Genomic DNA, 23,681 nt, shown 5'->3' on the forward strand with positions numbered 1-23,681 from the left:
TGTTCTCAGCCAGGGGCTGTTGGGAGGCTCCTGTGCTCCCTCTGCCCTCCACAACCCCTTTGGTGGGGGGCAGCCCCTCAGTGAGGCCACTCCAGGCTGGCATTTGCCTCTGCACCCTGGACAAACCCCAACGCTTTTGCAGTGTCCCCGCAGGGCAGGGAGAGCCAGGGCTGATCCTCCAGGAGTGGGGAGCTGCCTGCACCCTGCTGTCACCTGGGGCTTCAACATCCAGCCCAGGAGAGGCTCCCTGTGGCTCCTGCAATCCCCATGATCCCTGTGTCATCCCATAGCCACAGCTCAGCCACCACCTGAGAAACAAACCCTCCGGGGCTGTGCTGCTGGCCCTGCCCCAAGCAGACACCATCAGCCAGCCCCAAACCATCAGCATCAGTGGGGATGGCACTGGTGCCACCAGTCCCTCCCAACACCAGCAGCAGCTCTGGGTTTGGCTGGGCCTAGTGCCCGCTCTGATGCTGGTGGCTTTTGGAGCTCTCCCGGCTGGGAAGCTGCTGGAAAAGCTGTGCCTAAGGCCAGGCAGGTTTTGGGATGCAACTGGTGGCCTGGGGGGCCATGGGGCCACCCGCTCTCGCCCAGCCACAGACCAGCTCCCGGCGCAGCAGGCACAGCCCTCACCCACAACAAAGCACTTCCAAAGTGCTGGAAAAAGCAGGGAGCAGGGCAAGGAGAGGGGAGAAACAACTGCTGCCTGCCAGGACAGTCCCCTCCTGGCAGATCCTGGGGCCAAAGGGACTGAATCTGGGATAAAAAGCCCACAGACCGCAGCTGTTTGCTGATGGCACGTGGGTGGCTGAGCCATGCCCACCCTCACCCCAAATTCTGGAGATGCTCCGAGCGAGCCCGGGGGGATGTGGGGGAATGAAACACTCGAGGGGAAACTCCGAGGCTGTTACAGCTCTCCCAGGGGAGCAGCCCAGGGGATCTGAGGGGACAGGGTGACTTGGAGCCCTTGGTAGGTGGGACACAACAGAACCCCCGAGGTGCCACCACAGCCGGGCATGGCCACGGGGAAGCACCAGCGCAGAGCTGGGGCACCGGCGGGCACGGACAAGTGTGCCAGAGCAGGCAGGAGCACACGGAGCCACTCATGGCTCCCCCCTGGCTGCCCTGCCCAGGGCAGCCCCCCATGGAGCCTGTGGGGTGCCGGAGGCTGCCCGGGTGGAGCCCAGGTGTGGGGCGGAGGCTCAGCAAGCCCGGACATGCGGCCGGGCATTACACAGGGTGCCTCCTCCTCCTTCTCCTCCTCCCAGCACAGAACGCTGCTGCCTGCTGCTGCCTGCTCTCACCACGGGGAGGGGACCCTTAGGGACCAAGGGACAGAGGCCAACCGGCAACCCTGCCCAGGTGTGGGAATGATGGAGCAGAGGGAAATCCCAGCCAAGACATTGATTTTATTTTTTTAAGAATAAAAAAAAACCAAACCCAAACAGACAAAACTTCCTGAAAACAGCTTCCTACCTTATAATTTCACAGAAATTAGCTTGGAAACGTCATCTGCCTGTACCTGCTGCAGGCTCTGCCCTATCCCCACCCCAGCCCAGCCTCCCCTGGGGCTCTGCCCCCCACCCACATTATGTCCCCAAATGCAGGGCACAGCCAGACCCTCCTTCCCTCCACAGGGGTTCCACAGGTCCTGGAAGGGGAGCAGGAGCATTGGGGCAGCCCCAGTGGGTTCAGGGGCCCCCTCACAGCTCACCAGCCTGACATAGGGATGAGGTACTTGGTATTTTGGGAGGGACAACAGGAAAGGGGCTGCAAAGTGAGCTCCAGTGGGGATCCTGGGTGCCACTATTCCACTTCCATCATCCCCAGCCTGGCACAGCCTCCCAGGACCCAGCACAGCCCCCGGAGACCCGCTGTCCCAGCACAAAGGAGTTAATAAATTCATTGCTGACTAAGAAATTAGACCCTTAAGAAAACAAACACCACCCACCTCGGCCCTCCCCGCTCCCCCTTCCCCAGGATAACTGCAGTGGGTGCTGGGGTGCCCTCCGTGCCAGCACCGGGGTGTGGCAGTCGGGGACAGGGGGGCACCAGGGTTTTTTGGCTATGGGCCAGGCTCAGGTGCTATTCCTTGGAGGGCTTCTTGCTGCGGGCGTTCCACATGCCGCGCTTGGAGTGGTAGTAGTGGTAAAAGTTCCTGAGGCGCAAGCGCTCCACCTCCAGCCCACTCTGGAGCACCCTGTGGACGGAGGGACGGGGCTCAGGGACGGACGGACGGAGGGACGGGGCTCAGGGACGGACGGACGGAGGGACGGGGCTCAGGGACGGACGGACGGAGGGACGGGGCTCAGGGACGGACGGACGGAGGGACGGGGCTCAGGGACGGACGGACGGACAGAGGGACGGGGCTCAGGGACGGACGGATGGACGGAGGGATGGGGCTCAGGGACGGAGGGACGGGGCTCAGGGACAGACGGACGGAGGGACGGGGCTCAGGGACGGAGGGACGGAGGGAAGGGGCTCAGGGATGGACGGACGGAGGGAAGGGGCTCAGGGACGGACGGGGCTCAGGGATGGATGGACAGAAGGATGCAGCTCAGGGGATGGATAGACAGAGGGATGCAGCTCAGGGGATGGATGGACAGAGGCATGCAGCTCAGGGGATGGATGGACAGAGGCATGCAGCTCAGGGGATGGATGGACAGAGGCATGGGTTCAGGGGATGGATGGACAGAGGGATGGGGCTCAGGGGATGGATGGACAGAGGAATGAAGCTCAGGGGATGGATGGACAGAGGCATGGGCTCAGGGGATGGATGGACAGAGGGATGGGGCTCAGGGGATGGATGGACAGAGGGATGGGGCTCAGGGGATGGATGGACAGAGGGATGGGGCTCAGGGGATGGATGGACAGAGGAATGCAGCCCAGAGGATGGGGGGACAGAGGAATGCAGCCCAGGGGATGGATGGACAGAGGAATGCAGCCCAGGGGATGGATGGACAGAGGAATGCAGCCCAGGGGATGGATGGACAGAGGGATGTGGCCCATGGATGGCTGACCCTGCTCCCTGGGGGCTCAGGGGTTGCAGGACCCCCACGCTCACCTGTCCAGGAGCTCCCAGTCCTCCCCGCCCCAGCGGTCCCGGAACTCCTCCGTGTTCATCCCTCCCACGCGGTCAAAGTCCGACTTGTAGATGCCGAAGAGGCCAAAACCATTCACCTCCCAGTAGCCTGGAGGTGGGGGGAGCAACGAGGTGAGAGGTGGAGGGGACCCCCAAATGCCCACACCATCCCCTCTGGGCTCTCCCCAGCACCTGGGAGCCATGGGGATTCCCCATCCCAAGCCCTCTTCCCACTGTGAGTCCATCCCCTTCACTGCCACCTCCCGAAGGGGTGCTCTGGGTGACAGCCCAGTTTTGAGGGGCATCACACCCAGCACACCTCGAGCACCCTTAGGCTTGGAATCCCACCTTGCCCGAGCAAAGCAATCCCGTTCTCCCCCACATCCGAGCCCGGCTGTATCCAAACCCTGCACCGCAGTGGCCTTGGGTGGGCAGGGGATGTTTCCCGGCTGGAAAGGGGTCCTGGGTGAGGATCAACACACCATTGGGCTCCCGGGGGGAGCTGCCACAGCTCAGCCTCATGACGATGGGTGCATAGGCCAGCTTCCCTTCCACGCAGTGCTTCCGGATGCTGTCCAGGATGTTGGGTGGGAAATGGATGTGCAGGTCACAGAGGAACACGATGCTGTGCTCATCCTATGGGAGGGGCAGACACAGGTGGGGGGAATCAAGGCACAACAGCCCCAGGAGAGAAGCCACTGCCAGAGCTGGTCCCTGTCCCCACTCACCTCCACCATGTCCACACCGGCCTGGAGCCCAGCTGAGCGCTCGAAATTCCCAGTGCGCCGCAGGTACTGGAACCTGGGGAGAGAGGACAGGGCAGGTAGCACTGGAGACAGACAGGGACACAGCCAGGAGGGGGACTGAGACCACCAGTGTGGGGAGGGGCCTTCTCAGTAAGGGCCAGGTGCTACAGCTCACACTAAGGGTCCCCCTGCAGAGTCACAGGCTCCTGAATCCCCAACTCCGTGTGGAAAACTAGCTTGAATGCCCAAAAACGAGGAGGAGGGAAGGAGCTGTGCGTGTGGGGAGGGAGCAGCAGATTGTGCGAGCACCTGTCCCACCGTGGGGAGCCCCGCAGACCCCCCGAGGCTGCGGGCCAGGACCCGTGCGGGGGGTTACCGGGGCAGCCGGGCGTCCTGCAGGGCCTTCTCCACATCCATGTCCTCGCTGTCGAAGTCCACCAGGATGACGTTGAAGTTGGCGTCCCTCGTAGCCCCGTAGAGGCCGGCCATGTCCGAGATGAACTGCTGGACCCACCGGGCTTGGTTCTTCACTGCCAGAGACACGGCCCTCAGGCTCACGGCAGGGGGGGCTCCCAGAGCACCCCCTTCCCCGGGCAAACCTCGTCCTACTGCCACCTACCCGGCACCACGAAGTGCACCATGACGTCCTGCCTCCAGCTGAGCCGCAGGGGCCGGCACAGGACGGGTTTTCCATAGAGGATGCTCCAGGCACTGGGCTGGGGCTCGGTGGCCCCCAGGGCCAGCCCGTCGGGGTTGACCTCGGCGCTGTCGTCCTGCTTGCCCTGGTGCAGGAGGACGTAGACGTACTCGGAGAGCCGCACCGTGCGCTGGCCCCGCTCCGACAGCTCCAGCTCCAGCAGGTACCGGTTGCCCCGGGCTGTATCCCGGCGCTTCTCCACGTTGATGATCCTCAGGAGGGTGTAGATGCTACAGGGAAAGGAGAAACCTTGAAATTCCCGTCACCCTGAGCTCCGCTTCCCCTGATCCAGGACCCACCGCCCAGCCTGGCGGGGCGCAGGCTCAGCCCCCCAAACTCCTGCTGGCACCCCGCTCCCTCCGTACCCTCCGTTCTTCTCGTTGAGCCTCTCCATGTACTGGGCCACCACATCCACCACCTCGCTCTCGCTCAGCTGCAGGTTGCCCGACACGTTGCAGCGCAGGTCGTTCCAGTCGGAGCGCAGCAGCTCGAAGTCCACGGAGCTGACGCTGAACGTCCGCTGCCAGTTGATGGAGTCCTCCAGCCAGCCCTGCTGCAGCTCCCCCGCCTCGTAGGAGTAGTCAGACACCTCTTCCTCCTCCTCCTCCTCCTCCTCCTCCTGGCCCTTTCCCTCCTCCTGCTGCGACGCTGTTGTTTCCGACATCTTCAGGAAGGATGTCACCCGCGTCCCCTCGGAGCGCGCGGCCTCGGAGGAGTTGTAATCGGCGGTGGCCGCTGTCCTGCCCGGGGCAGGGGTTGTGTCTTCGTGGGTCTCCCTGCTGAAGAGCCCCTCAGTCCCCAGGGCGAGGAGGCCGGGCAGTGCCCGCTGCTTGGGCGGCCGATCCCACCTCCTGCTACCTTTCCGCCTGGCAGGGTCCCTCTCCTTGGAGATGTTGCTCAGGAGCCAGGGGCTCCGGCGGCCGGGGACGGCTCGGAGCTTGCCAAGGGCAATGGGATGCTTCTGAGGGGTCCTGGAGCGGAGGTGGACTCTCTTTAGAGGCTTTGGGTGCAGGAAGATGCCGGGGAAGGCTGGCTCCTGGGCGGGGGCTTTGCGCTTCCTGGGCTGCAGCCGGGTCACATAGACCTTCTCCTGGGCTTTCCGAGGCTTCTTGTCCTCGCTGGGAGCCGCCGGCCTGCTGGGACCCGGCGTTTTGGCTTTGCCACCAAAGATAGGCACGGAGAGGTGGGGCTGGAGGCTCAGGGCCCCGCCGTGCTTTGGAGACGCCGGCAGCCCCAGCTCATCCTCCTCGTCCCCGCCGGGCTCCTGGGGCAGCCAACGGAGTGCCCGTCCCGGGCCTCGTTCCGGCGTGGCATCCTCCTGGCCATGGGGATCCTGGAGGGACACCGGTGGGCTGGAGGTGCTCCACATCCCCAGCTGCCCAGGGGTGCCCACTTCGGCCCGTGCCCGGCCCCGCTTCCGTCGGAAGCTGTAGTAGTCCAGGTCGTCTCTGTAATCCCCAGTGACCAGCAGGGGATCCTTCCCTTTGGCTCCGGGTGCCGGCCCAAAGCTCTGCTCCTTGGCCTCAGGAGGGGGGTCTGTGGGCTCGGGGCTGTCCACTCCTTCCTCCTCATCCTCGAGGAAATCTGGGGAGCGAAGGCAAAGATAAACAGCCTGCGGCCAAGACAAGGAGGCAGAGCTTGTTCCCAGCAGAAGAGGAACCTACGAGTGGCTGAGGTGAGGGGACCAGAGCTGGGGGCACCAGGGGATACCCTCCGGGACTACCAGGGGATGCCTGTTACCCTCCCCAAACCTCAGCTGCATCTTGGCACCAATCCTACTTCATCTGGGAGCAAACCCGACCTGCCAGGGCTTTGCCAAGCTGCCAACTAACCAAGGCAGGCTCTGAACAGCCTCTGGCTTCTCCACGAGCACCCCCAGGCTCCATGGACACCCCCAGACTCCACACTGGGTCCAGTCCTTGCTGCCCACTGCCCAGGCCAACCCCGGAGATGTGGGTACACAGCTTTGGGGGAGCAGGGAGAGCAAATCCCAATCAAGTGTCCCGCTTCCCACATCCCACAGTGCTCTGTGGCCAAGCCAGGCAGGATGCTCAGAGGGATGGTCAGAGGGATGCTGCTCCACATGGCCCTGCCCTCCTGGAGCCCCCAGCACCGCTGGATGATCCCGATGAGCCGCAGCTCCGAGCGGACGGGCTGCTGGGAGCTCGGCCCCGTGCCCGGCAATCCCACTGCCGGGGGTGGGTGGGGGGTGACTCACTGTCAGGGCTGAGGAAGAGAAACGCTCGGTGCCGCGGATCCTCCTCCTCCTCATCCATCTTCATGTACTTATAGAACCCAAACCTGGGGACGGAGAGGGAAGGTGAGGGCCCGGCGGGAAGGGAGGAGCGCGTCGGCTGCCAAGGGAGCTGGGGTTCCCAAATCCGGGAGCACTGCCAGCACTCAAGCTGCTACGTGCCTGGGAGATGGGGAAAGAGCCAGCCTGGGGCAGCCCTTCCACGAGGGACAGGGCTTGGGGACACACAGCTGAGGACGCATCATCTCAGTGCTGTTGACATCAGCCCCCTCCGTGTACCACCCCAAAATTCCAGTCCAGAGCACCTACTTTTCCAGGTAGAGGGGGGATTCCCTGTAGAAGCACTTGTTCTCTGTCTCCATGTGAGTGAGGCGTGTGTAGTCGTTGGGGTACACAAACGAGAGGTAGACCTGGGGAGGCAACCGTGCTGTGTCACCCCAATTCGGGGACCCAAGGCCACCACTGTGGCCCCCCAACACCTCAAACACCCCACAGGGTTTTAACTCCAACCCTCTCAGGCCAGGCTGGGGAAGCTCAGCCTGGCCCTCCAGCGAGGAACACTTTCTCCTGGATTTTAAGCGGCTGGAAACACCCCTGCCCTGGGCTCTGGCGTGTCCCCGTGGGAGTGTGACCCCGTCCCCGCCGCAGGGAGACACTTACGAACTGCAGGCCCTGGTAGCGGGCGATGGGGAAATCCTTCACCACGTAGGTGGGGCTGTAGGCACAGGGCACCAGCACGTTCTCCACACGGGAGGCCTCAATGGCAGGGGCTGTGGAGAAGTGGGTGCAGCTCATTCCCAAGCCGTGCCCAAGCCACTCCAACGAGCCCCCCACGGAGCCCAGCAGACACCTCCGCCCAAGAGATGGGCAGAGCAATGATCCAAGTGCTCACGGCACCCAGGTCCCGCCTTTTTCCTCCCCCGAGCCCCCCCGCCCCTAGGAATCGGCAAGGATCCGTTCCCAGGCACTTACTGAGGAAGAAGGTGTCCCTGGGGTCAGACTTGAGCATGTCGGCCCCGTGCTCGTCCTGCTGGGCCTCCCAGAGGTGGCTCCCGCTGTGGCTGGCCAAGGTCTGCGGGATGTGCTCCACGTGGTTCATCTTCAGGGACGACTCATCTGCGGGAGAGGGCAGGGGCTGAGCTCCAGGGGCACAACGGGAGCGTCCTCCACGGTGGCCCTTCCCAATCTCTCCAGCGCTCCCACCAAGAGGGTTGGGAGCACTGTGGATTCCTCCTGCTCCGGGGAAGCCGATGCTGCCCTCCCCTCCCAGCCATCTCGCAGACCCTGTGACTAATCAGCCTAATGATTATTGCATCAGCTAACGAGGACAAGGGCACAGCCTGATCCCAGCCAGGCCACCCAGCCCCGAAAACAAGGGAACACTCCAGGCTTTAACCCCCAAGGACACAGGGATTCAACCACGGATGTCCTTCCCTGCAGAGGTGCAGGTAATTGCAACAGGAGCTGCTTTGCCTCCTCTCCAGGGATGAGGGTGCCATGTCACCCTTGGCCATCAACCAGCCCCCAGGCTCCCACGGGAGCTCACCCTGCTCCGGTCACCTTGGCCATGCTCCAAGCTTCCTCCCATGGCTGCTCCCTTCCCAGGAAGCCCTGCCTGCTGCAGAGCCATGGGGAAGCAGGAGCCCCCTCCCTGAGCCCCAATTTCTCCTGCCTGGGGCAGGGAAAGGCTTCCCAAATGTGCCCCTACAGCTGGCTGAAGCTGGGCTGGAGCCCCTGGAAAAGCATGAAGGAAGGAACAAAGGAAGGAAGGAGGGAAGGAACCGTGCCTGCTGCTGGCAGCCCTCACACCACAGGGATGGGCTCCCCATGAGTGACCTGGCTTTACCCCAGGGTGCTGCTGGATCCACAGGAACTGGAAAGCAGGAAAGAGAAGCGGAAAGAGCCAGTGCTGATGGACAGCGGTTGGAGAGGGGGATTTATCTGCACGCCATCCATCTCATGGGCACTTGCATCAGCACCACCAGCACCCCTCATCCCTCTTTTCCCCATGGATCCTGCCTGCCCTCTCCTCCTTATTGACACCTTCCAGAGCAGGAATGATGACCACTCGGAGCACTGGGGCAGGACCCATCCATCAAGCCCTTTCCCGCTGCCAGGGCAAGGGCAGGAAGCAGAAGATCTATAGATTTAATTAAACCCTGCACCATCCATCCCCAATTACGTGACAGCTCCTCATAACTCAGGGCCAGGCCCGGGAGCCAGTGGGATCTTGGCAGCTGGGATGAAGCTGGAGCACTGGCAGGGCTGTGCTTCCATGGTGTGTTGCCTCCACATCCCATTTTTAGGAGTCTCAGCTTGCTTACAGCATCAACCCTACCCACCACAGCCCTTGCATCCCTCCTTACACTCAGCAAAAGCTCGGGGTGGGGGAGGTGGTTCAGAGGCTGAGATCTCCCTCCAGGATCCAATTTCCCAGGCTCCAGGCTCTGGTGCCATCTCTCCCAGCTTCCAGCACATGCAGCCCCTGGAAAGCTTGCTGGCTGTGGCTGCAGGAGGCACCTGGCCCTTACCTGTGTACAGAGAGATGTAGGAGGAGTCGATCACCTCAAACTTCAAGCTGGGGAGGAAAACTCGCCACTGGGGAAAAATAAAAGGAGACAGGGAATGAGCGGGAGGGTGGCGGGGGGGGGGGGGGGTCGGGATGCAGCTGCCCATCCCTGGCATGTCAGGGTGGGTCCTCCCTGTCCACAGCCTTCAGACACTTCCCTGCAGAGGAGGAACAAGGGAGAGGACTGATCCTGCCCCACTGCCTGCCGTTACCCAAAGGGGTTTGGGATTAGCAGGAATCCCGGTGTGGGGGGAAGGCTCCCAGGGGCGGGATACAGGCTCACGTCGCTTCCCTCTGGGATTGCTGCACGGCCACCCATGGAAGGACACCTCTCCTCACTCCAGTGCTTCATAAAGGCTTGATTGAAGAGGGTCTTCAGAGCTGACTGCCCTGATTTAACTCCAGCATTTCAAAAGCCAGTCTGGAGCCTTTGTCGGGACAAGCCCTTCAATACCCCCGGGGAGAGACACATCAGGGTCCTGCTTTTGTTGTGGATGTTGTTTGTTGTCTCTTTGTGCACAGCTGAGAGGTTTATCTGCAGGGCTGAAAGGCTTCGCTCCCTCCCTCCAGCAAAAACATCCCATCTCAAAAACATCTCCCCCCCCCAGTCTATTTGTTTTCCCCATTATTTGTTTTCCCCTCCAAGAAATGCAGATCTTATCGGGATGGAGGAGATGGGGAGGAGGGAGGCAGCCAGCGAGGAAGGGGTGTTGTCGGCCTCCCCGACGCTTTGCTGGCACCGGTTTGACTCCAGTGATTAATGAGCTCTTGGGAGAAAAGAAACCTTTGCTAACGAGCCAACATCTTCCCCTCCCACCAGCCCCAACCCCTGACACACGCTCCAGGCTTTGCCAGGGCTGCGCTGCCAAGGCAGGCAAGCTCAGATTTGAAACTCATGGTATTCCTAAGGGGAGAAAGAAAACAGGGACGTGCTCGATCATCTCGGCCACCTCCCCCACCGCTGACCCCGAGATGCAGCCAGCAAGGTGGGACCTGCCTGCTCCTGATCTCCTTGCCCACGGGAATGGGCTCAGCCCACAGGGACCTCCGCCCTCTGCCAGCCCTTCGGCAGAGGCCAAGGAGGAGGGATCAGGGATGGGAATGGCCACACGATCCTGGGAGTCCCGTCACTGCTGGAGCCTGCAGCAAAGGGGCTGCTCCCTTGGCATCCGTGATGGGAGCACAGGGGAGGGACAGCAGGGTCCTCAACTCCCACCAGGAGGAAAAGAGAACAGCAGCTCATGTGTTCCAGCACAGGCTGGAATAGGCAGGGAAACAGTCAGCAACACTGCCTCTGGCAGCCACAGGAGGGGGAAAATCGTGGCTTTGCTCCAGCATAAAGCACTTTAAGGCACACCAGGAAAAGCCCTGGCACTGGCTCTTGACAGGATCAGTCCTGAAATTTACTCACCCCAACTTCCACGTGGTCGGAGCCCCGGTCGTCCTGCTTGTGGAGCAGCTCAAAGTAGTAGCGCCGGGAGGACATGAGGCTGCAGGGGAGGGGACACAGAGGTCACGTCCCCTCAGGGAGCCCTGCCAGAGGGGACATCCTGGGACACCCTCCCTGTCCTGCCCACAGGTGAGTGAACCTTCCTGGAGAGCTGAGGTGGGTCCCTGCTCCCCCATCCCACTGCTGAGGAGCTTTGGGAGATCAGGGGGGACATCAGGTGGTCTCCTCCTTGTCACCTGCAGCCCCCGGCACCTTCAAACCACGGATTTGGGGTCCAGCCCAGCCCCCACAGGCCTTTTGGGAAGGGACCACGGCCAGGGGCTCTTCCCAGGGAGGAGTCAGTGCTCAGAGCCAGCAATCCCATCTGCCCAATTCCATCCCCATGGGATGGGCAGCGGGATCAAGGGCACACTCACCGCAGGGGCTTGGAGACTTGGGAGCTGAATTTGGTGAACTCTCCCGGCGCCGTCCACTCGGTGCCAAGCTGGGAAGGAAGGAGCAGCGTGAGAGCACCAGGACACCACCCCAAAGCCCACCAGCTTCCCATTGTAGGAGCCGACACCAGGAAAATGCAGGAGCAAACATTAAATCTCTTATTCTGGGACATAAGCTGGTCTTTGGCAGCTCCAGCCAGGATAGGACCAAGGGGCAGATGGTCCTTTAGAAGCCAAACCAGGCCTGGTCAGGGGCAGGGAAGGGGCCAGGCTGAAATAGCCTGGCATTCCCTTTCCCCTGGAGCAGGGAAAGGCAGGGAGGTGCCACTGACAGCACATACCTTGCCCACGAATGCAGCCAGCCGGGAATTGGAGGGACTGTCGTCAGAGCTGAGCCAGAACTCTGAGTTGTCATCCGATGCCACAGAAAACTGGAAATCCCCTGCAGAGAGCCAAGGAGAGGGTTGGCACGGAGGGACACAGGGACTCTGGTGGCATGGGCTCAGTCCCAGTGCCTCGTGGGGAGATGGGGAAACTGGGATGGATGGATGGATGGACAGAAGGGACGGAGCCACACCCAATCCCACATGATGGCTCTGTCCTGGATGGGAGCAGGGCTTCATCACCTCCCTTCAACACAACCAGGGAAAAGGGTCTTTGTTCCCAAAAAACCCTGGGAGCCACGGTTTGAAGACTGTCTCCAAAAGCCTTTCCGTCCTCACGTGGCTCAAGAAGGAGGAAGGAGGCAGCTTTTCCACATCACTGCACGGGAGGAAAGGCCAAGCTCCACCACTCACCATCCTTGAAGGGGTGGATGTAGCCAAAAATCCTCAGCCCGTAGTTCTTCCACTTGGGTGACACCGCCAGCTTCTTCACCGTGGTGCGGGTCTGCGGAGGAGGCAGGCAGGGAGCCATGGACACTCCATGCCTTGCTCCCACACCACCCAGCCCACCTCCTCTGTGCCAGCCTGGGGTCCCTCCCACCTCCTGGCACAGAGGGGACGTGGAGGTCCCATCACCACCTTCCATCCCTGCTCTGCTTGGAATCACCAAACCCCACAAGCAAAGGTCTCGAGGACCAGTGGAGACCCAGCAGCAGCCAGGGAGGGATGGGTGGGCCCCTCCCTCCGACCCATCATCGCCTGGCCCGGGACTCACGTGGGGAAAGAGTGGGAAATGGAGGTTCTTCCTCAGGTGCCTCACGGCCCCACCGCACCAGTCCTCAAAGACGTGCAAGTTTGCCTTCCCCTTGTACTGTGGGAAAAGAGAGGGAGGTGAGCAGGAGGTCCCTCCCCCTCCTCCAGCACCTCCTTGGCTGCTCCCTGTCCACCTACCTGCTCATTCCAGGGCAAAGCTTGCTTGGTCAGGTTGAGTTTGGGGTGGGTGGTGGCTCGGTCGGAATGTTGGCCTCTGGAAAACCAGCCATCCACATCCTGCCCATCGTTCTGCCAAGGAAGCAGGGGGAGAGGTGAGATGGAGGGTCAGGGCCAGCCTGGCCGTGCTGCAGGGTGTCTCCATACCATCTGTGGTGAGGCCCTGGCACGGGCTGCCCAGAGAATTTGTGGCTGCCCCATTCCTGGAAGTGTCCAAGACCAGGCTGGATGGAGCAACCTGGTTTAGTGGAAGGTGTCCCTGCCCATAGTGGGGGAGTGGAACTGGATGGGCTCTAAAGTCCCTTCCAACCCAAACCATTCCGGGATTTTAAGATCTAAACATCTCACTTTGGATGTTGAACATGGCCAAAACAAGGTGAAACATTTCACAGCTCACAGCAAAGGAAAGCAGGAGGAGGCACAAAAATATTGGCAAGGTGTCCCAGGCAGCAGTTTCAAAATGCTCCAGCTCTCCTTGTTTCCCTTCCTCTGCCGAAACTTCTCCAAAACAGTGAGTTTTCTGCTCATCTAAAATGTTTGTCTGGTCTGAGGGGCTGCTGGAAATGGAACATTTTGGACTCCATCTCCAAAAGAGCAGAGGTGATCTCTGTGTCCTGAGCAGTGGAAGCAGGATGTCTCTCCACTCCCTCTCTTCCTTTAAAGATGATTAGGTTAATCCCATTGCTTGTGTCTTGTAATTTAGAGGGATTAAGTGAGCATTCACCTACCCCCAGCTTGCTGAGAGGGTGACAGGTGGCAAGGAAGAGCCAGGCACTTCTGGAGCCCCTCCAGAGCATCCTCCTCTTCCTCAGCCCCCCCAGAGTATCCTCCTCTTCTACAGCCAGGGAAATAATTAGCCAAGTGCCTAAATAAACTCATTAATGTCTCGGAGGAGGGAGCGGTGCCCTTGGAAAATGTTCCGGGGGAGGTTTTTGTGCCACACTCACTGGAAGGATTCGCCCTCCTCCCAGGAAAAGCTGAGATGTGATCCCTGCTGTGCCCTCCATCCTCACCCAGCATCAGCCTGGGCCTCCTCCAGGCACCTCGGGCTCCCCCTTTGTCCTTCTGTCCCCCATTTCTGAGGAGCAGCAGCAGCTCAGCAGCGTTGGGATGGGGCAGGGGACACCCCATGACTTTCCCCTCCCACCTTCCCACCTGGCTGCCCTGCCCTGAGGCCTTTAGGTGACAACTGGTCGGGCAGGGGCTTGGTGACACGTTGGGGGATGAATGGACAGCAGGGTGTCTTCGTGGCTACAATTCCAAGTGCCTCCTGGGCTGTAGGCAAGGAGAGATCTCCCCTCCAGCCTCTGTTTGGAAGCTCCACTTGGGCTGTACTGGGCCCAGTCCGGGGCTACCCAGTCCAGGATAGAGGTTGGCAGGATGGAGCAGAGGACACAGGAGAAGGTGGTTTTGCCCAGCAAAGCTGGAATTGCAGAGCAGACGAAGCCAGACCCTTCTCAGGGGGAGCCTAGTGACAGGGCAGAGGCACGTGGAGCAGGGTACGGGAGAGTTGGTGGGATATCCCACCCAGTTCAGGGGGATACTGGGGGGTTTTATCCACCGTGAGGGCTGATGGGCAGAACCAGAGGCTGTACCCTCCCAGTCCTCGGATCCCCTCAGCTGGACAAGGCTTGGAGCACTCTGCTCTCGGACCGGTGACCTCCACATTCCCATTCCCATTCCCACCCCGCGCTCCGCTCCCTGTTACCATCGGATCCTCCTCGCGGCTCTCGCTGGAATCCTCGGCTTTCCTGCGCCGCGCCGGGGCTGCCGCCGGCCTCCTGCCAGGATCCGTCACCTCCCCCGGCCTCTCGCCATCTGGGTGGGAGCAGAGGAGGGGTCAGAGCACGGCCCCCCGCCCCAGCACCGCTCCTCTCTCGGGGACACCCTTCTCCCTGGCACTGGGAAGGGCAGGCGCTGGCACCGCCCGCTGCTCCCAGGGGACCGGGACACGGAAAGGGGGGTGACGCTGGGGGGCTCTGGCTGCGATTCTCCTCATTACATTTGCACTAAGCAGCTTTGCAGCAGCTCAGCAGCAGGTTTAATTACACCCCGCCCGCAGCTCCCGGTCATTTACGTTAAGAGATGCCGGGATAAGCTCCCGAGGGTCTCACTCCCCATCCATCCTCAAGGATGCATCCCAGCTCCCTGCCCCTCCAGCCCCCAGCTCTCCCGCAGCATCCCACAGCTCTGCCCAGAGCACACCGGCCCCGAACCCCCAGACACGATCCCCCCAAACCACCTTCCCCCCCAGCACCGCGTTAACGCCGAGCCCTCGCTCCTCAGCCCCGGCGGCTTTGTCACCGTGCGCTGTGCTGATCATCCCCAACCTCCGACTGCCCCCCGCAGCTCCCGCCCCTTTTCCTTGGGCAGGGAATTTTAAACCAGCCCCCTCCCCCCAAAAGAATGGTGCAGACTTGGAAAAGACATTAGTTATTTGGGGGGGAGGGCACGTCCTCTTTGTCTGCCGTCCCAAAACCCGGTGGGACGGAGGGAGACGGCAGTTCAACCAGCGCTGCCGGCGCACGGCTCGGCCCCACAGTTCAACCCGCAAGAGAGGGAAGCTCCAGCCAATGCTCGGAGAGGTGGCTGTCCCAAAGCCACCGCCACAAGCACCTGTGAGCCCCCCCCCCCCCCCAAAAACCAGCCACCCCCATATGGCAATGAGGGGGAGCCCCAGATGCACCGAGCAGTGACCCCGGCCATGGGCATCGCAGAAAAGGGGTCACCGACCCCCTCCCAAGGGTCTGGTGCTACGTCCCCATCCCTCCACACACTCCTTCCCCCCATCAGCAAGTCGTGGGGCCTCCCACCTCTCAGACTGGAACAGCCTCAGCAGCTGCCACAGCCGAGGAGGGGCTCGGAATGCCCGGAGCCCCCCACCACACGCCTCCCACGCCATTAGTATTCCAGTGGCTGCACAGCCGGCGTCTCCTTGGAGATGGCAGCACAAATCCCATCCCCACGGCAGGGACAGGAAATTAAGCTCTAAAGCCCCTTCTTCTGCTCTCGGCCATTCTTCAGCCGCTGGCAACCCCGACCGGCTCCTGGCAGCTCCCCCGGCCACTCCCTCCCCTCGCCCAGCTCCATCCCTGCATCCTTCCTCCCTCCGCGAGGAGGGTGATGGGGAGCAGGCAGGACTGGAGCCAGCACTCATCTCCTCCACTCCCAGACTCCCCATCGCTCCTAGGATGCTCCTGCCGCCACAGGCAGGGGAATTAAAGCCGATCCCTGGCTGTGCTGAGGCTGCAGACGCTGCTGCTCCACAGACATTCCCCCCGATGCTGCTCTGTGGATTAATCACGGCCACGAGGAGTTCAACGCTCCCAAGGGACCTGCCCGGGGGTGGGATGCAGCCCTGGCTCTGTGGTACCCACACAGGGAGTCTCTCCCAGCCTTGGAGGAGATAAGCCTGTCTCCCATGGGATTCGCCAGCACCATCCCTGGCTGCATCCACAGGGATGCCTGGATGTGTCCACCTCACCTCATGCTCCTCCAGGCACCGTGCTGGGACTGGGCCCAGCTGCAAGGCACTGGAGGAGAGAGCTGGGGGAAGATTGTTGGATATAAACTAGAGCAAAGGGAGGAAAAGCCACAAGGTAATCCAGGCTGGGCAGGCACATCCTTGGACCCTGCTCAGCCCCCATCCCTTCCGAGGGGCTCCCACATCCCGGGAGGAGCGAAAGCACCAGCAAAGCCCCTGGAAAAGCTTCCAGGCTTCCATGTCAACCTTTATTCCCTGGCAATTTAAGCATCAAAGAGGAAAGTGAAGGGCGGCCTGAGCCAAACACCCGACTGCTGGTCAGGCTGTGGGGAACTGGGAACCAGGGAACCAGTGCCATTGGGATAAGGGGTGGGGAAGGGCAGCACCTTGTGCCAACGAGCATCACTGCTCCCAAAACACCTGAGTCCCTTTGGTCTGAACCACAGCCCTGCAGGAGGAGTGGGCCAGGGGGAGGAGAAGAGGAGGAAGAAGGCAAGGAACTGGAAGTGTTCCAGTTCCTCCCAGCATCCTCACAGCCCATGAGCTGTACCCAGCATCCTACAGGAATGCACAGGAGCACTGCTGCATCCATTCCCTCGGCCAGGCTCCCTCAGGGACCAGAAAGGACAGGCGAGGGACGGGGGAAGGTCTGAGGACGAGCAGGGATGCACTGGCTGCAGGATGGAGATGCTCAGGGAGAGAATGGAAGCACTAAAAGCCCTTCCCTGGAGCGACGCTGATGCTTTGGGAGCAGCAAGGAGGGGGCAGGAGGCACAGACCATCGCACGAACCATCTCTGAGTCACAGCAGCCTCCAGACAGGGAGCCAGGGCCAGGATGCTTATCCTTGGGATGAGGCCATGGGCGTGAGGGACCCACATGGGAGATGCCTCCCAGGACAGAAGCAACTCCCCGTTACCGCAACCCCATAACCCAGCTCCAAACCACCTGTGCTGCGCCGGGAAGCACAGAGAGCCTTTCACACCCCACCTCCTGCCTCCCACCTCCTCCTCCTCCTCCTCCCCAGCCCCGAAAACACAGCCCCTTTCTTCCATCGGCTTTCGGAGCCGGGGTTTCTCCTGGCCCCTTTCCAAGCCCTGCGACGGGGAGCGAGGTGACACTTACACCCAGACACAGCTGCAGCAGAGGTGGCAGAAGTGGCAGCGCCTTTGGGGAACCCACAGGTTTCATTTCCAAAATTTTTCCGGCGCAGGCACAGCCTCGGAGCGGGAGCATCCCCGCACAAACCTCCTAACTAGATATTAAGTGATTATAATTAGCCAGCAAGGAATCAATATCACAGACCCCCCCTTCCAGTGCCACAAAAACATGGTGCTGCCCACCAGGAAGAAATCCTGGAGCTGCCAGCAGTGCTGCCCGCTCCATGACAGCCCTCTCAGCTGGAGCGATGGAAATTCATGTGGAATTGCTCTGGCTGGCAAAGGAGCTGCCATAAGACCCCTCAGGCTGACAAACACCTGCCAGGAGAGGTGGCCCCGACACTTCCACGCTTGGCTCAGGGTCCCAAATCCCTCCTGGGCATCGAAAACCCCCAGATCTCCCACATTTCCTTCACTGTGCATCCAGTGCCCTCCAGTGCCCCGAAGTGAGCTGGAGCAACTTCCACAGGACCCTGCCTCCTCCCAACAACAGGGATGATGCTCACTCACAGCACTGAGCACAAAGATTTTCCTTCCTGGGATGCCACCTCTGGAGAAGGTCCCTGTGAAATGCTGGGAATTTTAGGGTGCGTTTCATCCCAACAACATTCCAGCCTCCGAGCTCTGCATTGCCTGTGGGGTCGCAATCCCACTTCCAGCTTTCCAGCCTGTTCCAGCCAGCACCTGGTTTATCTCCACCAGCCCCAGGGGCTTCTAACCTGGCACTGGGACCCCGTGCCAAGGCAGGTCCAGCCAGGGAAAACAGCCTTTCCCAACAGGGATAGGAGAGTGGGGCAATGCCAGGAGAAAGGAAAGCAGCTGCCTCACAAACCCCGCTGCCCTTCCTCTTCAAAGGGCACTTCTCATCCTCTTCCTTCCCTACCTGCTCCCAGCATCCCAGACCAAAGGAATGAACCCCACGGCAGATTGTGGCGCTCCAAACTTCCAATTAAAATCAAAGGATCTGCCAAGACAGATCCCAAAGGGACACGTTTTCCCCCCACAGCTTGGAGAGACACACCTGAGTGTCACCCCAAAACTTCTCCCTCTTGCTTTCCCTGTGTGTGGCAACCCCAAGAACGGGTCCCTTGAGGACAGGGCACAGAGCATCCATCCCATCACTGCCTGGGGATCAGGAGTTTTGGGAGCCCTCTGGACCATGGCAGAGGGGTATCCCTGTTCCCACTTCCCCGGCTCCAGATCATGCTATATCCAGCAGGCAGAGAGAGGCCTGGCTGGGTTTTCCTCCCCAGACAGCCCCGTTTCATCCACAAACTGGCTCCAGCACCCCCAGCACCCATCCTATGCTCAAAACCCAGCTCCAGCACCGCCAACACCCCCCCGCCCCTTGCTGAATCCCAGCCCCACACCCCCACACTAAGAGCCACTTTAGGGTTTCGTTATAATTTTTTCCCCTCTTCTTCTGTCTTTTTTTTTTTTTTTCCCAATCCTTTTTCCTCCCCTTTCCACCTGGTGCACCAGCGTTTCCACCCCATTGGCTCGGAGCTGTTTCCAGCCGGCAGAGCACCGTAATGGCCTCATTATTTCCGATGAGGAATCCGTGTGTTCAATTAGGCAGAGGAGGGTAATTATCTGCTTGGAGAAGATCAGGGAAGGAGGGGGGTGCTTTAGCAGGGACCAGCACAGCTCCCAGCTGAGCCCCTGGATGCTCCAGCTCCACGTGTCACCACCGGCTGGGCTGAGGGGACACGGAGACCCCCGGGATAATCCCCCCTGTGCCTTCGTTGTGCTCCCAACCCCACTTGGCTGGATCTTCCCCTCTTTACACCCCCCAGAGCCACCTAAAAGCCTCGTGCCCTGCACCTGCAGCTTCCAGAGCGTCCAGCTGCTCGCTGACACTCACTTTAATGAGTAATTAACCAGGCAGCACCCCTGGCACAGACAAGCCCTGGCTCACAGTGGCCAAATCCAAAAGTCATCTCCAAACTCCTTTTGGTGCACAGACCCTTGGGGTGATGCTCTCCCCCAAAACTCACCCTTAAACCCTCGCACCAAGCTTTCTCTGTTTCCCCCCCCTCCGGTTATATCTGTTATTCCTCCTTTTTTTTTTTTCCACTCCATTTGACATTTTTCCAACTAAACCACTCCCTGGCTCTCCCTCCTCGGCAGCAGCAGGATGAGGGTCCCTCTGTGCATGGCTAAACCCTTCCCCAGTCTCCATTCGACCCCTTTCCATCACCTCATGTCCAAAGAGGCTCAGTGGGACCGGAGCTCTGGCTTTGCCACACCTTCACCCTGGTTTCAGGCACCCACTGGAAAATCCCAGCGCAAGGAGCAGCGTCTCCCTGGAGTCCTGTCCCAGACAGCTGGGTCCAGCCCTGGCGAGGCCCAGCTTTCCCTGGGGAATCACCCACCTCTCCACAGCCCAGCTAGAGAAGGTGCCTGTGTTCCCCATGGCACACGGCAGCCCAGAGCCATCACCAGGCCTGTGGCAAACGCTGCTGGAGCACCAGGCATTTCCCAAGCCAGGATCCCCCTGTGCCATCCTCGTCCTACGGGCACCTTCCCATCTCCCTCCCCACCTCCCACAGACCCTGCTCTCCCCCAGAGCCGGAGCTGGGGCCGGGCATCTCCTCGCTTCCACAGCAAACCCCGTGGCTTCCCCTTGGAGCATCCCAAGGGGCGGGCTGGGATGCAGGGCACATAGGGAGGAGGTGGGGAGAGCAAGGATAGGCACCTGCCATGTTCAGCACCTGCAAACACCCCGGCACACGGCACTGCTGTGCATCCTCCCTGCAGGAAGAGCCTGGCTCACCCTCGGGCCGCTGCACCCCGACATCCGGAGGGACCCCGATCCATGGTTTTCCCAGCTAGCCATCCACAGGGATGGTGATCCCACGCCATTTCCCCCCCACCCACCCGAGGCTGCTGATCCCGACAAGAGGCCGGACACGGCCCTTCCAAACGCTGGGGACGTGGGATAACCACAGGGACATGGGGTAGCAGCTTGGGGACAGCCCCTCTGGATAACTGGGAACACAGAGCAGTGGCTCGGAGATAACGGGAACACAGGGCAGCCCCCAGGGACAAGCCCTCGGGCACAGCCGCAGGGATAACAGCGGGAACACAGGTCTGGGATAACGGGACAACCCCTCGGGGACAGCCACAGGCACACGGGGCACACTCTGCCCCTTTCCCACCAAGGAGGACCCCGCGGGGAGCCGGGACTCGGCAGCCCCCGGTGCCCCCCCCTCCCTCGGAGACGACGTTCAGCCTCCTCATTTCCTGCCTCGCTCGTTCGCATTATCCCGATTTCCCGATTTTACCACAAAGGCCCGAAAATTTGCAGGATCATCCTCCCGCTCCAGTCGGAAACTTTGGGTTTTCCAGCCGAGAGGCTTCGCCAGCCCCCGGGGGCCGCTCCGACCCACTCGGGAAAAGCCTTTTCCTCCCTCAATAGCCGCTAAACCCCGTTTCCTTCCCATTTTTTTTAGGGCAAAACGGGCTGGGCGAGGTCAGTCCCACCAGGAACGCTACGGCTTAAGTTTCGCCGGGCAAATATTCCCTGCCGCTTTGTGCTTCCCGAGCAGCCCCTGGGGGTCTGGGAGGGGAAAACCCGGGAGCAATTGGGCACGAAGCCGAACCGTGGGGCACCTGCCCCTCCGGTTCATCCCTGCGGAGCATCCCGGAATCCATCCCGGCACTGGCCAAGGTCGGGAGGAGGAAGGAATTTTTTTTTTTTTTTTTACAGTAGAGAAGCACCGGCTGAAAAAGTGTTGGGATGGGATGGGGAGGGTTGGAAAGGGATGGGAACGTTTGGAAGGAAGGGATTACCCCTTCCAGCAGCGACGAGCGGCTATAAATGGCCTCTTTGTCATCGCAGCCAAGGCAGCGGGTGGAAAAATGAGGACGGAGCCGCTCGAGGGGGGACAGTGAACCCCCCGGCCGGTTTGGGGGCCCTCCTGGGTCTCCCCTTCTCCCGAAGGTGCAATGCCGGGGCTCGGAGGCCACGGAGGGGTCCCGCTCACCCCAAACCCACCCGGGTGATGCGGGACATTAAGGCAGCGCTGGGAACGGGGCGTCCCAGTCTTGAGGGGTTGCTCTGGGAGCCCGGCGAGGCGGGGGATCCCACCAGCCTTTGGGGAGGGTCCCCAAACCCCAAGCGCTCTGTGAGTTCAGTGTGCTGGGGGACCCCCATCACCCCTTGGGGACCTTCAAGCCCAAAGTGCTCTGAGAGCCCAGTGGGGCTGGGGGCACCCACCGCCCCTTGGGGACCCCCGAGCCCCCCTCCCCCGAGCCCCCGCTCCGAGAGCCCCCCGGGGCGCGGGGACCCTCCCGTTACCTCTGCCGTAGGCGAAGGGGAGGCGCAGGGCGCGGCCCTGGCGCACCAGGCTGATGTGCAGGTAGGTGAACCAGGCGGCCGAGGTGAGCAGCGCCAGCAGCAGCAGCAGCTTCAGCTGCTTGCGGAGCTTCTTCACCGGGAGCCGCGGCATCCTGCCGCCCGCATCGCCCCCGCCGCCGCCGCCGCCGGGCTAACCCCGGCCCATGGGGCCCCCCGCCCGCCCAGCGCGCACGCTCCGGGCGGGCCGCGAGGGCCGCGGGGCGGCTGCGGCTGCCGGGGCCGGGGGTCGGTGCGGGGCTCGGCGGCCCCGGGCCCGGCCGTGCATCGCCGCGCCCGCGGGGGGAATGAATGGAGCGGGGCGCCGCGAGGCCACGCCCCCGGCAACCGAGCGGCGGCGCCGCCGGCCAATCGCCGCGCCCCGGCGCGGGCCCACCGCCAATGGGCGCCCCGCGGGGGCGGGGCCTGCGGAGGCGCCGCGCGTCTCCACGCCAACGGGCGGCAGCCCCCCGGGGCGCCGCGGGCCGGGCTATGCGGGGCGCGCGGGGGGGGCGGGGATCGTGCACCCCGGGACCGCGTGTCCCGGCCCCGCTCCCGGCTCTGCCCTCGGCCCTGCGCGGCGGCGAGGCGGAAGCGAAAGGGATCTCCGTGCCGCGGGGCCGGAGGGGTCGGCGCGATTGGCGACGCGGGGCTTCGGCGGGGCCGCCCCCCGAGCTCTACCCCCCCCGCAGCGGGGATGGTGCGTTCCCCGGCGGCGGCGGCGGAGGCTGCAGTGCCCGGCTCTGTCCACGGGAGGGCGCGATTCCCGCTCGCCAGTGCGGGATCTGCCGCTTTATGCGGGATCCCACAGGATGGGGTGCGGGGATACCCCGGATCAGCCCCCTGGGTGGGTGCGGGGATACCCTGCATCAGCCCCCTCGATGGCTGCGGGATCCCACGGGATGGGGTGCGGGGATACCCTGGATCAGCCCCTCCGCTGGGTGCGGGGATCCCGCGGGATGGGGTGCGGGGATACCTCGGATGAGCCCCCCTGCTGGGTGCGGGGATCCCGCGGGGAGCAGAATCCCCAGGATCCTCTACACTGGGTGCTGGGACCCCCATGATCCCCCTCGCTGGATGCGGGGATTCCATGGGTGCCGGGATCCCCAGGATCCCCCTCGCGGGATGCAGAGACCCCGGGGGTCACAGCCCTGTGCCCCCCCAGCCGCCTGTGCTCGGCCGGGCTGAGACCGGCCACAACTCACTGCACCGATGTGCGGGCTGGTTCTTCCCTCCGCAACGCAGCGGTGAAAACAATGGAATTTTCCCCCTCCTTTCCCGTTCCACAGGCTGAGGCAGCGGCTCCTCCTCGCTGTAATCAGTTATTACGGGGAAAAATACACTCACGGCTGGGAAAACTAGAGGGCAGCCCTGGGCTGCACTTCTCAGAAACCAAATCCCTGTTTCCAGGACCGGGCTGTCCTTGTTTGGTTTGTTTAAGCACAAACATTCCCGGACTTGCCAGAAAAATGTTATTGCCTCCTTACAGGACGGTGTATCCGGTGGATTCGGGCGCATTAACACAGTTCAAACACTCTCACACCGTAAAGGCTGTTGGTGCAACAGCTGGGGAGGGGGATTTCAGTAAGAGGAAACTCCAGGGGCCATGGAGCTGCATCCCAAGAATCCAAACTGCGGCAGCAGGCGGCTGGGGGTGCCAGAGGGAGGGGCCGGTGCCGTGTGGAGGGGACCCTATTTAGGGTCTGTTCTTCACGCACCCCAAAACGCTCACAGTTGTCCCCAGGTGGCCATCTGGGGGAGGACAAGGACGGGGACAAAATAGGGCCAAGGAAAGAGGAGGAGCAAAGAAGGGGGTACAGAAAGAAGGGGAAAGAATGGGGTAAAGCAGGAGGGGGGAGGAAAAAGCGAGCAAAAAAGGGGGTAAAGAAGGGGCCAAGGGAAGAAGAGGACAACTAAGAATGCGGGGGGGGGGAAAGACAGGGAAAAGAGTGGGGTAAAGGTTGGACAGAAGGAAAGAGGACAAGGAAAGGGGTCAAAAAAGGGGACAAGGAAAGGGACAGGAAAGGAAGAGGACAAAGAAAGAAAAGGGAAAGAGTAGGGTAAAGTGAAAAGGGGGCAAAGAACAGGTAAAGA

At 61.8% G+C, this 23,681-nt stretch overlaps 1 protein-coding gene across 2 annotated transcripts; it reads right to left on the reverse strand.

The window, feature by feature from the left end:
• Nucleotides 1–1,395: 1,395 nt before the first annotated feature.
• On the reverse strand, nucleotides 1,396–23,364 carry B4GALNT4 (beta-1,4-N-acetyl-galactosaminyltransferase 4). Of its 2 annotated transcripts, none has more exons than XM_051776923.1 (20): nucleotides 22,793–23,364; nucleotides 14,314–14,423; nucleotides 12,567–12,677; nucleotides 12,391–12,486; nucleotides 12,030–12,120; nucleotides 11,574–11,674; nucleotides 11,215–11,282; nucleotides 10,760–10,838; nucleotides 9,311–9,377; nucleotides 7,752–7,895; nucleotides 7,440–7,549; nucleotides 7,089–7,189; nucleotides 6,744–6,826; nucleotides 4,891–6,109; nucleotides 4,448–4,755; nucleotides 4,205–4,358; nucleotides 3,811–3,883; nucleotides 3,565–3,718; nucleotides 3,065–3,191; nucleotides 1,396–2,200 (listed from the first exon to the last, which is right to left on the reverse strand). In XM_051776923.1, the coding sequence occupies exons 1-20, from the start codon at nucleotides 23,103–23,105 to the stop codon at nucleotides 2,086–2,088; spliced, it is 3,624 nt and encodes a 1,207-aa protein (XP_051632883.1). In that variant the 5' UTR covers nucleotides 23,106–23,364; the 3' UTR covers nucleotides 1,396–2,085. The 2 variants fall into 2 exon arrangements, with proteins under 2 accessions (XP_051632883.1, XP_051632884.1); XM_051776924.1 differs by lacking the exon at nucleotides 22,793–23,364 and adding an exon at nucleotides 21,552–21,889.
• Between the last annotated feature and the right edge of the window lie 317 nt (nucleotides 23,365–23,681).

The sequence above is a fragment of the Manacus candei genome, unplaced genomic scaffold (genome assembly GCF_025592945.1).
Source record: "Manacus candei isolate 608988 ecotype Guabito, Panama unplaced genomic scaffold, ASM2559294v1 h1tg000009l, whole genome shotgun sequence".
Lineage (NCBI taxonomy): Eukaryota > Metazoa > Chordata > Aves > Passeriformes > Pipridae > Manacus > Manacus candei.